This window comes from Pteropus alecto, unplaced genomic scaffold (assembly GCF_000325575.1).
Source record: "Pteropus alecto unplaced genomic scaffold, ASM32557v1 scaffold71, whole genome shotgun sequence".
In the NCBI taxonomy this organism is placed as follows: Eukaryota; Metazoa; Chordata; class Mammalia; order Chiroptera; family Pteropodidae; genus Pteropus; species Pteropus alecto.
This window is the reverse complement of record NW_006433024.1, coordinates 20,098,015-20,118,658: the sequence shown is the minus strand read 5'-3', so window position 1 is coordinate 20,118,658 and position 20,644 is coordinate 20,098,015. Positions and strand designations below refer to the sequence as shown.

The 20,644-nt window shown below is 50.8% G+C and overlaps 2 protein-coding genes across 4 annotated transcripts in view; one reads left to right on the top strand and one right to left on the bottom strand.

Moving 5' to 3' along the window:
* The first annotated feature begins 8,623 nt into the window (after nucleotides 1-8,623).
* On the top strand, nucleotides 8,624-14,450 carry PSMC3 (proteasome 26S subunit, ATPase 3). Its single transcript, XM_015586453.2, has 13 exons — nucleotides 8,624-8,745; nucleotides 8,839-8,916; nucleotides 9,140-9,223; nucleotides 9,775-9,900; nucleotides 10,337-10,441; nucleotides 10,553-10,615; nucleotides 10,802-10,939; nucleotides 11,370-11,513; nucleotides 11,620-11,768; nucleotides 12,671-12,767; nucleotides 12,992-13,137; nucleotides 13,998-14,079; nucleotides 14,263-14,450. Exons 1-13 carry the CDS (start codon nucleotides 8,734-8,736, stop codon nucleotides 14,371-14,373), a joined length of 1,335 nt encoding a protein of 444 aa, XP_015441939.1. The 5' UTR covers nucleotides 8,624-8,733; the 3' UTR covers nucleotides 14,374-14,450.
* A 1,798-nt stretch (nucleotides 14,451-16,248) lies between these two features.
* The window catches only part of SLC39A13 (solute carrier family 39 member 13), a 7,718-nt gene continuing 3,322 nt past the window's right edge, over nucleotides 16,249-20,644 (bottom strand). The window contains exons 3-10 of one of the 3 annotated variants that reach the window (XM_015586442.2): nucleotides 20,330-20,443; nucleotides 19,881-20,020; nucleotides 19,408-19,512; nucleotides 19,207-19,296; nucleotides 18,408-18,458; nucleotides 17,961-18,093; nucleotides 17,682-17,781; nucleotides 16,249-17,523 (exon numbers count right to left, since the gene is read on the bottom strand). In XM_015586442.2, coding sequence (XP_015441928.1) covers nucleotides 17,448-17,523; nucleotides 17,682-17,781; nucleotides 17,961-18,093; nucleotides 18,408-18,458; nucleotides 19,207-19,296; nucleotides 19,408-19,512; nucleotides 19,881-20,020; nucleotides 20,330-20,443 — 809 coding nt within the window. In that variant the 3' untranslated portion in view covers nucleotides 16,249-17,447. The remainder of the gene's footprint in view (nucleotides 17,524-17,681; nucleotides 17,782-17,960; nucleotides 18,094-18,407; nucleotides 18,459-19,206; nucleotides 19,297-19,407; nucleotides 19,513-19,880; nucleotides 20,021-20,329; nucleotides 20,444-20,644) is intronic. The other 2 variants (XM_006908107.3, XM_006908108.3) reach the window with 2 other exon arrangements.

Here is a 20,644-nt window from a genome sequence, read left to right as displayed (position 1 = left end):
CGAGTGGGTAGAGGAGACCGAGCTCTACTGCGGCCTGTGTGGGGAGTCCATAGGCGAGAAAAACAGCCGGCTGCAGGCCCTGCCTTGTTCCCACATCTTCCACCTCCGGTGAGGGCTCCAGCTGGCCAGGGCAGGGGCACATGGGCCTCTTTGGGTGCTCTGGGGCCTAGATCACAATAGCAATACGAACAGAGACACTTACATAGTGCTTTCTGTATCCCAAGCAAGTCCTAAGAGCTTCCCATATATTAACTTACTGAATCCTCCCAGCAGCCCTATGAGATGGCCATTCTTACGATTAGTCTCCCCAAAGAGAATTCAGAGAGGCCTTTTGAAGGTCGAGGGATTCAGACACCAGGGCCAGACTGGCCTCAGGGCAGTGGCAGGTACAGGCCTCCATCCCCACCTCCTGATGCCAGGCCCAGGCTCTCCCTGCAGAGGAGAGGGGAGGAGAGAGAGGCTGGGCCCAGGTTGAAAAGACAGACTCTGAGTAAACAGAGCCCTTTGCCTCTCAAGGTGCCTGCAGAACAACGGGACAAGAAGCTGCCCCAACTGCCGCCGCTCCTCCATGAAGCCTGGCTTCGTGTGACTCCGCCAACCGTCCTGGGGTCCCGCCTCACCTCCAGGGTTCCTTTTCCACCACCTCGCTGGAGACCCCTGACTGGCCATATCTTGGATGCCTATTTATTCCTAGCGCAGCTGCCGGGGCCTCCTCAGGCCTCCACCGGGGTCTGGGGCCTGCCCACTGCAGCCCCTTAAGGCCCAGCTGCCCTCCCCTGCCTCTTTGTACTTTGCTCTTTATAGAAAAATAAACCATTTGTACCTGGTCCCAGTGATTCTCACTGTCCCTGCCTGAGGTCTGAGGAGCTGGGGGACAATGGGAGTGAGACTCTGTGCGTCAGCTTCCTCAGAAACAAATGCCCCTCCGAACACATGTGTGAGTGCCTCCCGCTGCCCTGCTAGGTTCTAGGGGTGCCAGTGAGCCAGAGACAAAGATCCCTGCTGGTAAGGAGCTGCTGACACACAGGGGTGGGTAGGGGGGATGCAATAAACAATAAATATAGAACGTCTAATAGAAAGATGTTATGGACTGAATTGTGTCCCCCCAAGTTCATATGTTGAAGCCCTAACCCCTAATGTGACTATTTGGAGACAGGGCCTTTAAGGAGGTAATGCTACAGATAACAACTATCCAGTTATTGCAAAATAGCTTATCGCATACTCTGTGTGGACCGTATTTCTCAATTCTATATAATTTTAATTAAGTGCATTTTTAAAATTTAAAAATAATCCATTTCCAATACAAAATTTTGAAAATGTAGAAAGGTAACAGAAGTATTGTTTTTTTAAGGGTTTTGACCATTTTCTTTAAAGTTACCGTAGAGAGGAAAACAGCAAAGGAAACTGTGTGGGATCCTCTTCTGACCGTTTGCTACGTGCGTGCACATTCACACATACACAGACCTGTGTGTTTGGGATGTGACCAGTGGAAAAAAATCCCTACATGTTCGGTACCAAGATTATAGCTTTCCATGCAAGGCAATGCATATACATCCATATAGGAGGGATGCATACAGGGGGAAGGTGAAGTACATACCTGTTAAAATGTAGAAATATATGTTATGGACTGAACTGTGTCCCCCCCACTCCCCTAACACCCAATGTGACTATTTGGAGACAGGGCCTTTAAGGAGGTAATTAAGGTTAAATGAGGTCATAAGGGTGGGGCTCTAATCTGTTAGACTGGTGTCCTTAAAAAAAGAGGAAGAGACACCAGAGAGCTTTCTCTCTACTCTCCTGTCCTCCCTCCCTCCCTGTCTCTCTTCTCTCTCCCTCTCTCCCTTCCTCCCTCTGTGCTGCACCGAGAAAAGACCATGTGAGGACGCAGTAATAAGACAGCCATCTGCAAGCCAAGAAGAGAGCCTTCACCAGAAACCGAATTTTCTAGTACCTTGATCTTAGACTTCTCAGCCACCAGAACTGTGAGGAAGTAAATTTCCATTGAATAAGCCACCTATGCTCTGATATTTTGTTATGGAAAAACTAATGGCAAAAACTAGTGGACTAATGCAAAATGCCCAATAATGCTTTGGAACAATAAAGAATAGAGCAGCGTTCCTCTTCCTCTTCTTCATTCCCTTCCCTTCTCTTCAGTCCTAAAACCATTAAGTGTGACAGAGCGAGACAGGCATCCGTGCGGAGCGGTGGCCTGGTGTGGAGTGTTGGAACCCGAGCAGTGCGAGGAGGTGTTCACACAGGGGAAGCCCCAGTGTGGGAAGAGCCTGCATGGCGAGAGAGGGGTGACCACACATACGCGTGCCTCCTCCTGGAGTGTCAGAGCCCAGGTAGGGTGAGAAAGGAGCTGACGTGAGGGCAAGGCCTGATGCTGGGTGCTGGAGCCAAGCAAGGTGAGAAGACGTCCATGCAGATGCGTGGTCTGGGAACAGAGCCTGAGGAGGGCATCTGCGCACGGGGCAGCCTGGCGTGGTGTGTCAGAGCCGGAGCAGGGTGGCGAGGGCACCATGGAAGAGAAAGGCCTAACACGGGGAACTGAACCCTGAGCAAAGTGAGGAGCCAAGTGAGGACGTCACACACATGGTGATGGATGGGGTGTGGCCCAGTGCAGAGCAGCAAGTCGGATAAGGAGGGGCAGCTTGGCATAGGCTGTTGGGGCCTGAGGCAGCCAAGTTCAGGAAGGTCAGCTCTGAGGTGTCAGGGCTTGAGTACAGTGAATAGGGCCAGCATGGGGGCATTAGAACCAAGATAGGGTAACAAGGGACCTGTGCACGGAAGGGAGTGGCAATGAGAAATTGTTACATAGAGGAGATGTATCAAATAAGTAAATATATTAAGGGTAATGTGCGTCAGGTCACTACTGAAGAAGAGAGTTACAAATAAAAGGAAAAAATCCAGAAGGAACCCTGTGGTGTTGAATTGGAATTGTAGGGACCAGTGTAAACTCTGGATTTCAAAATATATAGCTAAAGAGAGAAATAAATACAGTCATGTGTGTGTGTACTAGCCTGGGAGCAGTGACATGCCAATAACAATGAGCACATCTAGCACCCAGATTTGGGCTTCTAAATATCATGTTCCACTAAAAGGAATCAAGACTCTTTAGGGAGATGGCTGATTCTAGGTCTGGCCTGGGGAAGGTATACGATGAGCCTGGATATCTTGAATCAGACAGCAAAGAAAGCTGAAAGGATGATGAGGATAATTCAGAAGGACACAAGAGCCAGCTTGAATGGGCTCCCATTGGCCCATTAATAATGACTGTCTTAGCTTGGGCTGCCATAACACAGGACCACAGACTGGGTGGCTTAAACATTTCTGGAGATTGGTAGTACAAGATCAAGGTGCAAGTAGGGCTTGTGTTGGTGAGGGCTCTCTCTCTGGGTTGCAGATGGCCACCTTCTCGGTGTGACTTCACATGACCTTTTCTCTGTGCTTGAGAGTGGAAAGGTTTCTCTCTCTTCTAAACCCCTAATCCCATCATGAGGTCCCCACCCTCATGACCTAATCTAACCCTAATTACCTCCTAAAAGTTTCATCTCCAAATACCATCACATTGGAGGTTAGGGTTTCAACATATGAATTTGGGGAGAATGCAGACATTTAGTCTGTAGCAATGATGCTAACAGATTTTACTGGATAAAATAAGAATCCAAACTGATATGAATAAATAAGTGATTAGATAAAAAATATGATGAAAAATGGGATATTTACGTACTTCCAAAATGCTTCCATGCAATATATTTATTAACTTCAAGGGAAAAAAAGAGTGACTTTACAGAGGAGAAGTTTGGCAGATATAAGATTAATCAAGTGAGAAAAGTTAACATCTCCAGTCATGGGACAAAATGAAATCAGGTGCTACTTGAATTAACACAATGAGAAACTAAATATCTCTTCTGTGATATTCCTGCCAAAAATGAACCACCTGGATGTAAAATCACGAGGAACACTAATAATAAACACAAATTTAGAAATATTCTGCAAAGTAACTGTAATCTTCAAAAGTGTCAAGGTCATGAAACCAAGGAAAGGCTGGGGAACTGTTCCAGATTCAGAGACTTAAGCCCTACAACTAAATACAATGCTTGATTCTGATCTTGATTCTGGACTGAATCCCTTTGCTGTAAAGGACGTTATTGGGACAATTGGTGAAACATGAATGGGGTCTGAGGATCATAAGGTAAAAGCAGATCAATGTTAGCTTTCTGATATTAAAGGTTGTGTTACAGTTAAGTAGGCAAATGATCTTGATTGTAGAAAATTCCTACCAAAGTGTTTTGAGGTGATAGGATAGCCGGTCAGCAATATACTTACTCTCAGTCAGTGCAAGGAGAAAAGTTATTTGTATTGTATTTTTAACTACTCTCTAAGTTTGAGATTTTTTTTCAATATAAAAATATGTAATTAAAAAAAAAGTATAGTAAGGAAAGGAGGAGTGTGGGAAAGGATTGGGGCAGGGAGAGGCAGGCTGCAGCATTAAAGGTCTGTAAGAGAGGGCATGGATGAGAAGGACGCATTTGAACAAAGATTTGAAGGAGGTGAGGGGGTAAACCAGGCAAATATCCTGGAAAGAGCATTCCAGGAAAAGGGAATAGAGTCTTAGACAAGAGCTGGCCTGGCCTGGTCTGGGAGCAAAGCAGAGAGGAGGCCTGTAACTGTGAGCAGAGAGAGCGGGAGGGAGGGAGGTGGAGCCTATGCCCTGGAGGAAATCATACGGGAGTGAAAACACCCAGGGCCCTGTGGGCCACTGCCAGGACTGTACTTTGAGTGAGATGGGCAGCTGCTGCAGGGGTTTGAGCAGAAGGGTGACATGATCTGACGAGGTTTTAGAAGAATTCCTTCGATTGCTGTGTTGAGAACAGACTACACCAGACAACTGGCTCAGATGCTTCAAAAATGTCAATGTGATGAAAGATTGAAAAAGGATGGGGGACTGCTCTAGATTAAAGGAGGCTAAAGAGACATGGTAACTAAATACCGTGTGATCCTCGACTTGAACTGAATGTTTTTTGAGGCCATAGGGATGTTATCAGGATAATTGAAGAAAACTTAATATGGACTTTATATTAGATATTGTTGTATCAATATTAAATTTCTTAGGTATGATAACGTATTATAGTTACATATGTTGCCATTTTTTAAAGTATAGTTGGCATACAATATTATTTTAGGTTCAGGTGTACAATATAGTAAATCGACATTGCAACTTATTTTGAAATGGTTCAGAAAAACGCACACAGAGCAAAAGCAAATGTGCAAAATGTGATCAACTGGTGAATCTAGGTGAAAGGTATACAGGTATTCATTGTCTATTCTTTCAATATTTTTATGTATTTAACATTTTCAAAATAACAAACTTTAGGAAGTATATTAGTCAGGGTTCTCCAGAGGAACAGAACCAGTAGGAGATACATCTATATCTATTTATATATCTATCTCTATCTCTCTCTATCTCTATCTATATAAAGATAGATATATCTAAATACATAAAAAAGTTGAAAGAATAGGCAATGAATACCTGTCTATATAGAGCTAGAGCTAGAGATAGATATATAGATATAGATGTGTAAGGAAATTTATTGTAAGGAACTGGCAGGTGGGCAGGTCCAAAGATCTGCAGTGTGAGTTGGCCATCTGGAAACCCAGAAAGACTGATGGTTTAGTTCCAGTCTGAGACAGAAGGCCTGACATCCAGAAGGGTGTAGTTCCAGTCTGAGATCTGGCAGGGTCAAGACCCAGGAAGAGCTGATCTTTCAGTCTGTGTCTGAAGGCAGGAAAAGACCAATGTCCCAGATCAAGGCAGCCAGGCAGAAGGAGTTCCCTCTTACTTGCCGAGGGTCAGCTTTTTTGTTCTATTCAGGCCTTCAACTGATCATATGGAGCCCACCATATTAGGGAGCACAATCTGCTTTACTCAGTCTACCAATTTAAATGTTAATCTCATCTAAAATATCCTCACAGAAAAACATCCAGAATAATATTTGACCAAAAACCTGGGCACCTCATGGCCCAGTCAAATTGACCCATAAAATTAACCATCACAAGGATGTCATGGTAGAAGGAGGCTGACTAATGAAGAGGCCCTGCAATAATCTGGGTGAGACATGATGTTGGTTTGAACTAGAGTAATAGGCCATGGAGGTCATGAGAACTGTCAGTTGCAATAGGAGAAGGAGAATTCAGTATAGAACTGAATTCAATTCCCAATACAGCAAAGACAACTATGGATTTATAGTCAACAAGAAGAGTGAGGGGGTCAGTGGATAGGAAATTACTAAGAGGAGACATCATGGTAGGGGATTCTTGCTAATCTAGCCTAACAAGATTCTTGCTACAGGCAGGCCAAGGATTTCTATATCAAAGGTGGGGGATGAGGAACTTAATCAGATATCAAGGAAGATTTGGGATCTTAATAAATTGACTTAGCAAGATTCTTGGTAAAATCAGGCTAGACAGGGCCCAAGGACAAGACCTAGTGGAAAAGAGGGCTCACTGATCCCATTTGACCTCAGAAGCTAAGTAGGGTTGGGCGTGGTTAGTACTTGGATGGGAGACCACCTAGGAAGACCAGGTGCTATAGGCGTAAAAAATAAATTAAAAAAAAAAAGGATTGTAAGCTGACAAGGTCCTTGTAATCTGTGAGGTCAACCAAGGGTTGCCTCGCCTAAAAAAAAAAAAAAGACGTCTCAGAGGATCCTGTCTAAAGTCTGGTCAAGGAGAGATTGCCACTATCTATCACAGGCCCAGGCTGGAGGCTTTCTAAACATATTCCTATATATGCATCTCCAGATGTAGGCCCCAGAACAGGACCCACCTGCTCCAGGTGTGGTGAGATCAGCATAGACAGGACAGCTCCTTCCCTAACGGGGCTTCTTGACTCTTGTCAGGCAACTCTGAAAAGTGTGAATTTGCAGTCAGCAGTGCCCGTGCTGACACTGACTCACCAAACAAACTCGGGCAAGTCACTTAACCTTCCTGATCCACCGCATCCTTATCTAGCACTGAGAATGATAATTTGCTCTGTCCACAGGGCAGGGCTGTTGAGAGGATGGCATATATGTGGTTACCATGGGGGCGCTTTATCAGCCTAAGCAAACAGCTTCAAATGAAATGCCTTCAACTGTATTCCAAGAAAAATACTGGACAGATTTTCACCAAGTTTAGTGGGTATCTTGATGGTTTGATGTAAACTATACACTATATGGCTTACCCAAAGTTCATTTTAGGGGATCCCAGGGCTTCACCACGGAGTGATAAGCAGAGATCCTCCAGAACAGGGACACAAGAACAACAAATGAGTCTTGTATGAACCAAAGAGATCTTTCCTACTCGGTGAGATGAAAAGAAATAATTACAGAGGTGAAACATAACTTTTTTTTTTTTTGGAATGATCTTAAATTTTTTTCATCGTGGTAAAATAGGCATAACATACAATATACCATCTTAACCATTTTTAAGCGTTAAATTTAGTGGCATTAAGTACATTTACATTGTTGTGCCGTCATCACCAGCATCCATCCCCATAACTCTTTCATCTTGTAGAACTGGAACTATATACTCTTTAAAGAATAAGTCTCCATTCTCTCCTCTCCCCTTCCTGCCCACCCCACTCCTGGCAACCACCATTATACTATTATACCTTCTGTCTTTATGATTGTGACAACTCTAAGTACCTCCTATAAGGGGAATCATATAGTATTTGTCTTCTTGTGATTGGCTTATTTCACTCAGCTTAACGTCCTCAAGTTTCATCCATGTTGTGCATATTGCAGAATTTTCTTCCAAGGCTGAATAATATTTCATTATATGTATATACCACATTTTACTTATACATTTAAATGCTAGCGAACATTTGTTTTGCTTCCATGTTTAAGCTATTATGAATAATGCTACTATGAACATGGGTATACAAATATCTCTTGGAAATCCTGGTTTCATTTCTTTTCGGTATACACCTAGAAGTGGAATTGCTGGATAATACGCTAATTCTATTTTTTTATGGCTATAATTATTTATTTATTTTTAAATTAAGTTTATTGGGATAACATTGGTTAATACAATCATTTAATTTTCAAGTGTACATCATTATTTGACATCTGTATATTCTATTCTGTGTTCACCACCCAAAGTCCAGTTTCCTTTTGCTACCATGTATTTATCCCCTTTAGCCATTTCACCCTTCCCCTACCCCCCTATATTTGACCCCCTTTACCCCATCTACCTCCCCGGTCCTCCCCCAACCCCACTAGTAAACACTACTCTATAGTCCTCTGGTAACCACTAGTCTATAGTCCACGTTCATGAGCCTCTGTTTGAAATAACGTTTTTAATTGTAGAGGCTGATTGCCAGTTGAACTCTTCCCACGTGAGCTGTTCTGTGGCATCTGCTTGGAAGTTAGCAGGAGTAGTGAACCTTTAAAAACTGGTTAATGGTTCTCTCAGGTAGCTTTTATTTTAATAAATAATTATAAAAATGCAGTCTGCGCTATCATGCTCTTTTTTTTTTTTTTCTTCGCACACGGCTGGCTGGCCCGCCCACTGCAAGCGCCGACCAATAGGACGTCCACCTGTCGCGCCGCGCATAAACAGGACGAGGGTGGGAACGTTTCAGGAGACGTGGGGGCGGGTCCTGTGGCCCGCGCTTCGTCTTTCGAACCGGAGAAGCAGATTCGCCGTGGCAACGTGGCCGGAGCTAAATCCGTTAAGAGTCAGGACATGAAGAAAGAGGTCTGCCACTAGTCAAGAACTGGTGTTAAGAAAGACAGTAGTAATTTTCTGCCATTGCTTCTGCCCAGTCCGATCTTCGGCGTTTTCTTTCAGGAAATGAATCTGCTGCCGAAACTCGAGAGTCCAGTGACTCGGCAGGAGAAGATGGCGACCGTGTGGGATGAGGCTGAGGTGCGCGTTGCGACAGCTCGGGGGTCCTGGAGCCCGAGCCCGCAGGGAGACGCTCTTGGCGGGAGGGAAGGCGGTACCTGGGGCCAAGGTCTGCCGCTTGGGATGTGGGCAGAAGTCCCGACTCCTTCATTCTAGTTTTATGGACAAGGAAACAGACTGGGTGGGCTCGGAGAAAGCGGGATACCTTCTCAGAGTTAAAAAAAAAAAAAAATTTTTTTAACAGCAAGATGGAATCGGGGAGGAGGTGCTCAAGATGTCCACCGAAGAGATTATCCAGCGCACACGGCTGCTGGATAGTGAAATCAAGGTGAGCATACAGGTCAGGCCCCGGTGATCCCAGCAGTTTCCCTAGGAGAGGAATGGGGACCGCGCTTTCCTCCTTGGACCAGGAGGAGAAAAGAAAACTAAAGCTTAAGAGGGACCAGAAGAGGGACTGGGTGTTGGCAGACCAGGCCTGAGAACAGGAGTCATCAGACTGTCTTTTCCAATGAGGTCTTTAAGTATTCCCCTCAGAAATCCTTCTTTTAGGAAATCCTCATTTTACAGATGAGGCAACCGAGGCTCAGAGAGGTTTTTATTGTGAAGTATCCCGCCCTTAATGAAAGGCAGAATCTAAAATTTACATTTGACTCAAAGTCCTGCTCTTTTCCCTCGACTACAATTACTTTATCAGGAGGCCTCCAGACTGGCCTCCTGTTTTAACCTGTGCGAGATGTGGACATAGGCTCAGCCGTCAGCCTGAGAGCTGAGTGAGCAGATGCAGGAGGGTTCCTGGGCAGCCTGGACCTAACCAATTATAAGGCCCCGGGATCAACTGAGCCAGGGTTGAACATTTGTTTCCATTTACTTTCATCCCAGATTATGAAGAGCGAAGTGTTACGAGTTACGCATGAGCTCCAAGCTATGAAGGACAAGATCAAAGAGAACAGTGAGAAAATCAAAGTGAACAAGACCCTGCCGTACCTTGTCTCCAACGTCATCGAGGTGTGTGTGTATGTGGAGGGGAAGAGAGTTTGGAAACAGCCTGCGATGGGGCACTTGGAGAAGGAGTGGGTGGAAGTTGTGAGGCCCAAACCACATGATGGGCTACCCTTCCTAGGGCCCCTTTCCCAATGTGCATTTCCAAGGGGGGATATATAGGATCCTAAAAGGCCTCAGAAGCCTAACATGTCTTCTTTTCTAGTGGTTATTCTTCCTGGGGGTAGATGAGTTTTATGCAGAGAAGCAACACCTAGACAGAGATCTTGTCAATGTGCTGGCTTATCAATTGCACCTGCCGGGCTCAGGGCTAGTCTGAGGAGTGAGGTAGGGATGGCCTGCCCTGCAGGTTTTGAGACAGTCTCAGGCCAGGAAGCACCTGGCTCTGGGGAGTTCAGTGGGCTGAGTAGGGCTTCTTGATCTGAGCTTTTTCCCTTCCCAGCTTTTGGATGTTGATCCCAATGACCAAGAGGAGGACGGTGCCAATATTGACCTGGACTCCCAGAGGAAGGGCAAGTGTGCAGTGATCAAAACCTCTACACGACAGGTGAGGCTGCCTCAACGATAGAACTGAGGAGGCTGGCAGTGGCTGTGGGAAAGGACCAGGGAACCTTACTGAGGGCAGTAACTGAGGCTGCATCTGGAATCTTTCTTACAGACATACTTCCTGCCTGTGATTGGGTTGGTGGATGCTGAAAAGCTGAAGCCGGGAGACTTGGTGGTGAGTGGTGTCCCTGAGCCCAGGCAGAGCTATTCCAGTAAAGTTTCTCTCCTGTCTACCTGCTCTTTGAATCTTGTGTTGTCTAGTCCCATATGATCTTTTTTGACTCTGCAGACATCAGTCACCCAATTGATTAGTTAGGCGTTGAGCTGAGACGAATCTGAAGGCTTTGTGCTGTGTCCCCAGGGCGTGAACAAAGACTCCTATCTGATCCTGGAGACCCTGCCCACAGAGTATGACTCACGGGTAAAGGCCATGGAAGTGGACGAGAGGCCTACAGAACAATACAGTGACATCGGGGGACTGGACAAGCAGATTCAGGAGGTGAGGGAGGCGTGGCCACCAGCGGCCTGGACAGCTTTTTGCGTATCTCTGCTTCATTGACCAGAGCACTTCCCCCTAATGTGCCTTTTATCCTCACAACATCCTAGGGAGGCGAGAGGGATGTCATGTAACAGTTAGGGAAACTGAGATCCAGAGAGAGTGAAGGACTTGCCTAGGGTCATAGATAGTTAGGGCCAGAGCCAGGACTGCAACTCAGACTCAGTGTCTGCCATAACCTGCTGTACCTGAAGAGACCATAGTCAACCTTGGAGGGTGTGAGCGTTCTGCATTCTCTTGATTCAGGGGAAGGGGAGGCCAGTGTCCTGGGATCGGAATAGGAGGGTTTGAGATTGGGGTTGAAGCCATTAAAGGTTAGGCTGTAGGAACCGTCAGGGCTTCACTCTCCTTACTCAGGACTTTTTCCTGGCAGCTGGTGGAGGCCATTGTCCTGCCAATGAACCACAAAGAGAAGTTTGAGAACTTGGGGATCCAACCTCCAAAGGGGGTTCTGATGTACGGGCCCCCAGGTACAGGGAAGACCCTGCTGGCCCGAGCCTGTGCTGCACAGACCAAGGTGAGTGCTTTGGGAGGAATGAGGAGGAAATGGGCAGGAGCTAAGCACTGCAGGCTCAAAGGGGCTTCTTGTGACTCTTGTTATCCCCCATCTTTGCCCCACCCAGGCCACCTTTCTGAAGCTGGCTGGCCCCCAGCTGGTGCAGATGTTCATCGGGGATGGTGCCAAGCTGGTCCGTGACGCCTTTGCCCTGGCCAAAGAGAAAGCTCCATCCATTATCTTCATTGATGAGCTGGATGCCATTGGCACCAAGCGGTAAGGGGGTGGGTGCCACCAAGGGGATTGTTCTAAATTTCTGTCTCCTCCCCTGGGATGGTGGCAGCTCTATTTTTGTGGTTCTACTGCCTAAATCCTCTGCTAACTACCCTCCCTGCTGCTTTTCTTTTTCCTTGATTGTCCATTCTCACAACTGGCAGCATTTTTGTTACGAAACCTGGTCACGTCACTCACACACACTGACAGTCTCTCACGTAAACAGATCCTACTTAAAACCATTCCTGGGCCTCCCTGTTGCTCCTTGGGGTAAATGCTGGGCTTGTCGTGGTCTGCAGGGCCCCCTGTGTGGCTGTCCCTGCTCACGTCCAGCCTCATCTCATTCCTGCCCCTGCCTCCCCTGTCCCTTGGACTCTCCACAGTGTCCCCTCGGCTTGCAGGCCCACTGTGGTTCTGTGGTGGGAGAGATTTTACACCTGCTATTGTCTCTCTGGAATGTGCTTTTCCTTTTCCCTTCTCCAATAATTGGTTGCCCAGCCAGTGGGTTTTCAGCCTGTGGGTCTCAGCTGAGGAACACTTCCCCAGGGATGCCTGCCTGGACTCTCCCTTACGCTCCAAGTCTGGGCCGGATCCCTGTATTTCTAAGCTTTAGCTCAGTTTGCAACAGCACGTTCATCAGAGGGTAACTCAGGCAGGCAGTGGCTGGTTTTGCTCACTGTTTTATCTTAATTTTGGCACCTGATCCCAGCAGCCTCTCTGGTCTCTGTTGCAATCAGCAGTTACTGACACCTTATCTGTGACAGACCCTGGGCTGGGGGCCCTAAGTTTAGCAAGACATTTCCTTGCCCTGGGCGAGTAGGGTTAGGCTTCTGGTGGGTGGAGGAGGGGAGGGCTCAGCCTGAGCTGTGGCCTCACCAGTGTCTCGGGCCTCCCGTGTGCCCCAGCTTTGACAGTGAGAAGGCCGGGGACCGGGAGGTGCAGAGGACGATGCTGGAGCTTCTGAACCAGCTGGACGGGTTCCAGCCTAACACCCAAGTAAAGGTGAGTATTGTTATCACTTCACAGATAAAGAACATGGGGCTTTGAGGTCAGGGGACCTTGGTCACCTAGCTAGTGCAGTTAGAATTGGAATTGGGGTCATTCTTGACCATCTGCTGCCCTTTCACCTGGTCTCTGGGCTGCCTCTCTGCCTGTCATGGCCATGACTTGCTTGTCTGTGAACCCCTTCCTCCTCAATTCAAGTTGCTGCTGCTTTCCTTACTCAGGTAATTGCAGCCACTAACAGGGTGGACATCCTGGACCCTGCCTTGCTTCGCTCAGGCCGCCTGGACCGAAAGATTGAGTTCCCAATGCCCAACGAGGAGGCCCGGGCCAGAATCATGCAGATCCACTCCCGAAAGATGAACGTCAGGTGAGCAAGGACACCATGAGCAAGGTGCTGTGCCCCAAAGGGGCAGCAGCAAAGCGGTCACTGTCTCTCTTTATCCTGAGCTTCCCCAGGCCTCCACCCACTCCTCCAAATGCTGTTCACACATAGCATTGTTCTACACAGCAACTTCCGTTTCTCCCAGGTGCCGGGAGTAGAGTCTTGCTGGAGCCCAGGCCCTAATTCTGGGTGCTTTGCTCCTTAGAGTCTACCTTCTCCCAATTGAAAGGTCTGCAGGCCAGAGGCCCTCAGTTTCCCAGCCTCCCCTACCCCAGCAGATGAACACAGTTCAACATGGCCCAGAGGGAACCAGCCAGGGGCCAAGTGGACCTGGATTCAGATCTCTGTGACCTTCAGCAAGTGGCATAACTTTTCTCAGTCTCAGTTTTCTTAAGTGGGACTTGGAGATAATGACACTGACCTTATGGGGTTGTGACAGCATCAAGCACAGTGCTTGGCACAGGAGACCATTGAATGGCAGTGCAGTGCTGACGCAGGGCCCGCATTACTCAGGAGAGGGGGAGACGGCCATCCTTTGTCTCCACACCCTCCTGCTAACCTACCAGAGGCTGAATCAGTCCCTGAGGTCTCAGGTACAGATTGCCAGAAGGCTAGAGCTCAAGAGACGCAGAAATAACCTAGTCTAACCTGCTTTGAATGCCCCGCACCCCATCTTGTACCAAGAAGAGAACGAGGCACCGTGGGGAAGGGACTTGCCTACAGTCACAGGGCAAGGTGGCCTCACGGCTTGATGGGGGCAGTGTGGGAGTACATCTGCTGCCCCCGCCCCTCCCCACAAGTAACTGAGCCCTGTGGCATATGTGTGTCCCCCTCACCCCACCCAGTCCTGATGTGAACTACGAGGAGCTGGCTCGCTGTACGGATGACTTCAATGGGGCCCAGTGCAAGGCCGTGTGTGTGGAGGCGGTGAGTGGTGGAGTGAGGAGGGTGGGTGGGTGCTTCATGCCTTTTTGCCCCCTTCCCTGGACCAGGCAGGGGAATTTGGCTGGTACAGACTACTGAGGGGAGGAAGCTGAGAAGGCTATGGCCCCTGGGAGCCAGGCCAGGGATCCCCAGAGGCACCCTAGAGCTTGTCTGTCCTGGGTGCAGGGCATGATCGCACTACGCAGGGGTGCCACGGAGCTCACCCATGAGGACTACATGGAGGGCATCCTGGAGGTGCAGGCCAAGAAGAAAGCCAACCTGCAGTACTACGCCTAGGGTGTCACCTGCCATACCACTCCCTGGTATCTTGCTGTTTAAAATTTATAATAAAAGATGGTTTCAGGTCCCTGCCACCCGTCTGTCTCACCTTCCCTGGGCTCTGAGTGGAAGAGTGGGGGTACGTGCATGAGACCCCTTCCCTAGGTGCCGCCGCCTAGGAACCCTAGACAGCCTCAAACCAGTTGTCAGGGCAAGGCCCTCTGGGAGGGATGGGCGCGTGCTGCAGCTGTCCTCGGGGATCTCCTGGCCTCTCCCACTGTGTCCCTTCAGACCTGACTCCTCACTCCCTGCTCCCCCTCTCCCGAAGCTTCAGAAGTTATGGCCCATCAGCTCTAGAATGAAAAGCCTAAATAGAGCCAGCCTTCCCTTTTCATGTTTTGGTGCTGTGGCCCTGGGCCTTGTTTCCTGGCCCCCAAGCCTCCTGTTTCTCCACACGCCCCCATTAGCTCTTTTGGCCCATTTCCTCTGGCTGAAAAATGAACCTCTAGGAAGACCCACTGTGAGCCTAACCTTTGGTCATGCTGTGTTCTCGCCCTCCTTGTAATTCTGCCATAAACCCCATTCTCTGTCAGGCCCATCCTTGGAAAGGCCCTTTGAATGGCCTTTCAGAGTAACAGCCTTCCAGAACTCTCCATCAGCTCTGGCTCCATGTGCTCTGGCACAAGCCACTACACTATTTCCCCTGCCCCCACTCCCCACCAAGGGGACATGCCCACCATGAACTACTGACTGGGCCTCAGCCTGTTCTGGAAGTCTGGACTCCTTCCTAGCTCTGATCCCCTCCTGCCACTTCCAAAACCCACCTGAGCCACCTTCCTACTTGAGTGTCCAAATGCGTCCTCACGTCGCTGTCCTTGGCGATCCCATTGACTTTCCACCCCTGCTTGAGGAGCCCCCAGCACAGCCTCTGAAGTGCTTCTGGTCTGTCTCCTTCTCCGGGGTCAGCTGCCCCCACTCCTGTATTCCGTTTTCTCTTCTAGCCAGTGGGGGCATCCATCTGGCCATGGCACCTGAGTAACCCCCCAGTCACCACCTGAGGCTCAACACTGGAGCCCCAGAACTGTCAAAAGGAGGGTGGGGGCTGGCCAGACAGCCCTTCATTCCTTTCTTGACGGATCAGGCACAGACCCGCCAGATCCCGGGTGGGTCACAATTAGGTGAAACGGATCTCTTTTTTGCTAAGATACTGGTTCAAAGCCAGGCACTCACAGCTGAGGGTGCTGTGATTTGGACTTCACAGCCCCTGCAGGAGTCTGTGATGCTGGGCAGACGTGCTGCACTTGGCGGCCAACAGGCTACTTGGAGGTGGTCCTGGTTGGCTTGGAATGGGTGAACCCTTCTGTGTGCTCCTGATAGCACTGTGGGGAAGCAGCGCCCCCGGGTGCCTGATGCTGTCTTTACACTCAGCACATTCAGAGGAGATGAGGGTATGTGGTTTAGAATAAGAATCCCATATTTTTTCTTTTTAATGAAAAATAATTTAATTGAGGCCAAACCTGGAGATGGCTTTGTGATGGAGCTTTTTTAAATTTATCAGGCGGCAGGCTGGGAAGAAGACCTGGCTCATAGGTCGATACGAAAAGGCCACCTTTGGTGCTAGGGGCTACAATGGCACAGTGCCAGGCTTGTTTTATTAGGATAAAAAGCAAACAACAAAACAAGCCAGGGAAACATGATATGCCATCCCCTGTTCCAAGAAACACTGCAAGGTTCAGAGATGAGCACAAAGCAGGACGGAAGGTGGCGATGACAGGAGACCGGCAGGTGGCCAGCAGGAGCTGGGGCCAAGGAGCAGACAACCTGATCGGAGCACAGGCACCCAGGAAGCCCTGCCTGACCACAGATGATGGTCTGCAGAACAGAGGCAGCAGGTTTGTGTATAATATTTATTTGCATCTTATCTATAGAACATGTATTTATAGATACAATCGGAACCACAGCAAAACTGCTGTAAAACCATTCAGACCCTCTCGATGGCCACTTCTCAGAACGTCCATGGTTGAGAAGCAGGGCTGGAGCCTGCCTGTAGAGTGGGCCAGCTGAGTACCTGGGCGCCAGCCAAGGGAAATAGCTGGGGATTATGGCTTCAGCATTCTCCCAGAGCACATTCTTGAGTGCTGACAACATGGATCCCTCACCACCCCCACCTTATTTCCACCCGCATTGGGAAAGGCAAAGGGGCCCCGGCAGGGAGAGACAGCCCTGGCTCATTCTCTTCCTGCCCCCAGAATATCTGCCTGGACCCTGTGCTGGCACGAGCATCCCTGAGCTGGACCGGGAGGCCTCTCTTGCCTGGGACTGTTGGCTGCCCTGCGGGCTGCTGTTTGGCAGCTGGAGGTGGCAAGAGCTGCTGGTGCTGCCAGGGAGCATTCACTAGGGGAACAGAAGCTGACCCAGGGAAGGTAGCCATGAGGAAAAAGGTCTTAGAAAGCATCTCCCAGCTCCATGCTAGGACAGAGAAGACTGTCAGTGCTGAGTGGGGCTGGGGGCGCTACACGAGCACCTGCCTCTCCTTTCTTTGGCCTTAGAGCTGGCAAAGGATGGGCCAAGATGATTGGCGTAGCAGAGAGGTTAACCTAGCCTCAACCCTAGGCTGCCCAAGGCTGAGTGCATGAGCAGAGGAGTTTATCCCTTAGCCCGGGGCCCATGAGGCCCCAGCGGAAGGTAGCTTTGGGGCTCCCTGCAGCCCAGGGCTCTTTGGGCTGCCCTCATTCCCCTTGGGGTTCCGGGAGGGAAAGGCTTCTGCTTGGGGCCAATGCTGCTGTTTCCTCACTGCTTACTCCAGGACGTCCAAGATGACAGGATGTCAAGGAGAGAGGACCACAGCGTGCCTAGTGGCAAGTGCATGCATTGGGCCCAACTGAGGCCCAGTGCACAAGGGATCACAGTGTCGGTCTCACACACACCTCTGGTCACACATGCACACCTCATACACACACACACATCCACCCGTCCTCTGTCTGGTTAGAGGCTCGCTTGTTCACACAGGCACTCGCCCCCTCTGCCTCACACACGGTCACAGAGTAAATCCAAGTCTCTTATTGCTGTGTGGGGGTTGGGTGTCGGGGTGATTACTCCACGAAGAGCGAGAACAGCACCATCACCACAATGCCCATGCAGAGCAGAAGCACTTGCTGCAGGGAGTGCCTGTGGGGAGAGGGGCCAGAGTTCAGGGAGGTGGCACCAGGGAGGGGGTGGCACTAGGGAGGGGTTGGCACAAGGACGGGAGAGGGGCAGAGACCAGAATCTCCTCCCCTTTGATCCCCTAACGACCCTGTGAGTGGCAGTCCCAGTGGGTCACTCACCACGGGTCATCTTCCTCCAAGAGGTCAGGTAGCACGTTCACCAGAGCAATGTAGAGAAAGCCACCAGAGGTAAAAGGCAGGATGCAGGCCACAGTCTCCTCTGCAGCGGGAGAAGGCCCGACTGTCTGGGAGCCCAGGAGAGCCATGTGTACCACACCCCCTCCCACAGGGTGGACCAAGGGCAGAACGGGCCTGGATGCCAGGAGTGGGGCAGGTGTGCCCTTGGCTGAGGCCCCTCTGCTGACCGCCACCTGCCGCCACCACCCACCACGCCCGTACCTACTCCCTTGGGGGACTGCGTACAGATGGCGAAGCAGGCGCCCAGCAGGCCCCCCAGTGCCGTCGAGAGCTGCAGCTTGGCTGCGCTCCATCGGTCAAAGCCGGCCCGGAGCAGAATGGCAAAGTCGCCCACCTGAGGGGAGGTCCAGATGATCACTCTGGGCCTCAGTTGGGCCAGACCCCCTGAGCGCTTCAGGTATGGACACGTACACCAAGCCCCCTGCACCAGCCCTGCCGCTGGGTCCCCCAGCCCACATCCCTTGGCTGGGACCCCAAGCCTGAGAAGGCCGAAGCATGGCTGAGACGGTGGCTGCAGCCTGGTGGGCTGAGCAGTTCCAGGCCTCCAAAGTGCAATCCTTGAGCCTGCCACCGCCAGGTTGTCCCACCCAACCCCTTCCCCAAGCTCTGGGCCCCCATGGAGCTGACATGGGACCCTCTGGCACTCACCTCATGGGGGATTTCGTGCAGGAGGATGGCCATGGTGGTCAGGAGCCCGATCTGCACAAAAGGGAGTCTGTGGGCGTCTGTGCCGAGGGCCAAGGCACCCACTTATCCACTAATTCTACTAGTATTTGCTCTGCTCTGAGGCTCTGGCTGGCCACCGTTTGCCAACTGGAAATACAGCAGCCAATCAAACAGATAAAACCTACCCTCATGAAACTAACGGTCTGGAGCAGAGAGGCCAGGACTGAGTAAACACACAAAAAACCGAGTGATCACACACTGTAACAGGTGCTGTGGAGCATGAGTAATGGGGGCCTAGTTTAGACAAAGCGTCAGCTAAGGCGTCTTTGAGGAAGGGTGTTTAAGCCAAAGCCTGAAGAAGAGCCAGCTGTTCAAAGAGTGGGAGGAAGAACGTTCCAGGAGGATGGAATAGTGTGAAGTGGAAGCCACGACGGGGAAAAGAGCTTGGCCAGCTCAAGGGTAGGCAGACTGCTGGGGCCAGAGCACAGAGGGTAGAGGGAGAAGGTCGGGGAGAAGCATTCAGAAGCAGGCAGGGGCTGTGATCCCAACAAGGAGCGTCCACAGCAAGAACAGACCAGTGGCTCGGGACAATAGAAGGCTGTGTCCGGGAGAGCTGTCCCCCAGGGAAAACTGGGGACTCAGATGAGGGTGTTGCTGAAACAAGGAATAAGAAGTGATGGACTAAAGACCTAGTTTGAAAGTAGAGCCAACTGGTCAACACAGGTACTGGGTCATTCCCACCAGAAATGCCTGGACCCCACCTGCCCTGACCCCCACTCACCTTCTTGCTCACAAGGAAGCTGGCAGCCACAGCCAGCCCATGAGTGAAGTTGTCTATGGTGTTGGCCAGCAGGTTGAGATAGCCACTGACCTGGGTGAGGGGAGAGAAAGCCGGGCTAAACCAGATAGGCAGAGTTGAGCTGGGCTGGCCACTCAGGGCGGGGCAGCTGCAGGAGGAGGGGGCCCTGAGCGGGCCACTCACTTTGATGTTCCGGACCACGGCGCTCAGGCCGGGTTCTGCAGCCGGCTGGGCCAGATAGTGGCCTCCATTGAGCTCGGCAGCAGCAGCAGGGTCTTTGCTGGGGGCCTAGGGCCGGGAGAAGGGGGGAGAGGTGACATTAGATGCCCCCCACTCAGCCAGGGTAGACGCAGAAGGGGAGTGAGAGATGGAGAAACAGAGAGGGAACAGCCCTTTTGTCTGGCTAGAATTCTCTGCTGCTCTGTCAGCCGGTGGATGCTCCCAAACTCAAGACTGTCCACCTCCCGCATGAGAACATGCCATGGCAGGGGCTGATGCTTTCATTCCCCAAACAAGCTGGCCCAGCCTCCCAGAACTCCCAAGAAAAGGCCAAGAGACCCTCTCTTCAGGGTTCAGCTCAGAACCTGGGCCTCTAGGCCCTGGCACCACCACACAACAGATGCTGAGGTATCCAGGTCCTGGGGTTTGGGGCTCACCTGTCTGCTCTCTTCCTGCTCCTTGCTGTCCAGGAACATCTTCTCCAAAGCCAGGAAGGTCAGGAAGCCAGCAATGACCCATAGCCCCAGTTGTTGTTGCTGCTGCAGGCTGCGCCCCTCACCACCTGTAGGGGGCAGCACTGACAGGCCAGGCCAAGCCAGGGCCATAGAAGGCGGCCGTTTGGAATGGGCCCTAGTCCAGGGCAGGGACAGGGGTGGGGGTTGGGGGAGGTAGGACTGGGGGGCAGGACTGGCTGGTGGGGCAGCTGGGCCCCAGGGACTCCCACAGGGACTAGGGCAGTAGGACGGGGACAAGTTCCCTGCCAAATGCCTAGAACCCCTCTCCAAGTCATTCTGGCAGAGTGGGCAGGGCCTAGGCCACCCCCAGGCATGGGTACCAGCTCCCTCTAAACTCTACCCTCCTACCCCCAGTCTGTGGCCTTACTCACCAGGGCTGGCGCTGTACGTGTAGGCCCAGGCCTCGGGCAGCAAGTGGAGAAACACGTTGCCCAAGAGTCCACCCAGGGCAAAGCTGAGCAGCTGCTTCAGGCGCCGGGCCCCAGCTGCAAGACAAAGATTCTGGGTCTGGGGGCTGACTTGCCAGGGCCACTGGCCTGACCTCTGGCCCACCCAGCTTACTAGGCTCTCTTGTTGTCCCAACCAGAATGCAAGCCTCTGGACGGCTGGACATGGGCTGCTGCCCTTCCTAGGACCCTGTCCTCCAGGCCCAGCAAGGGCTGGGTGCTCAGCGGGAATATGTCACG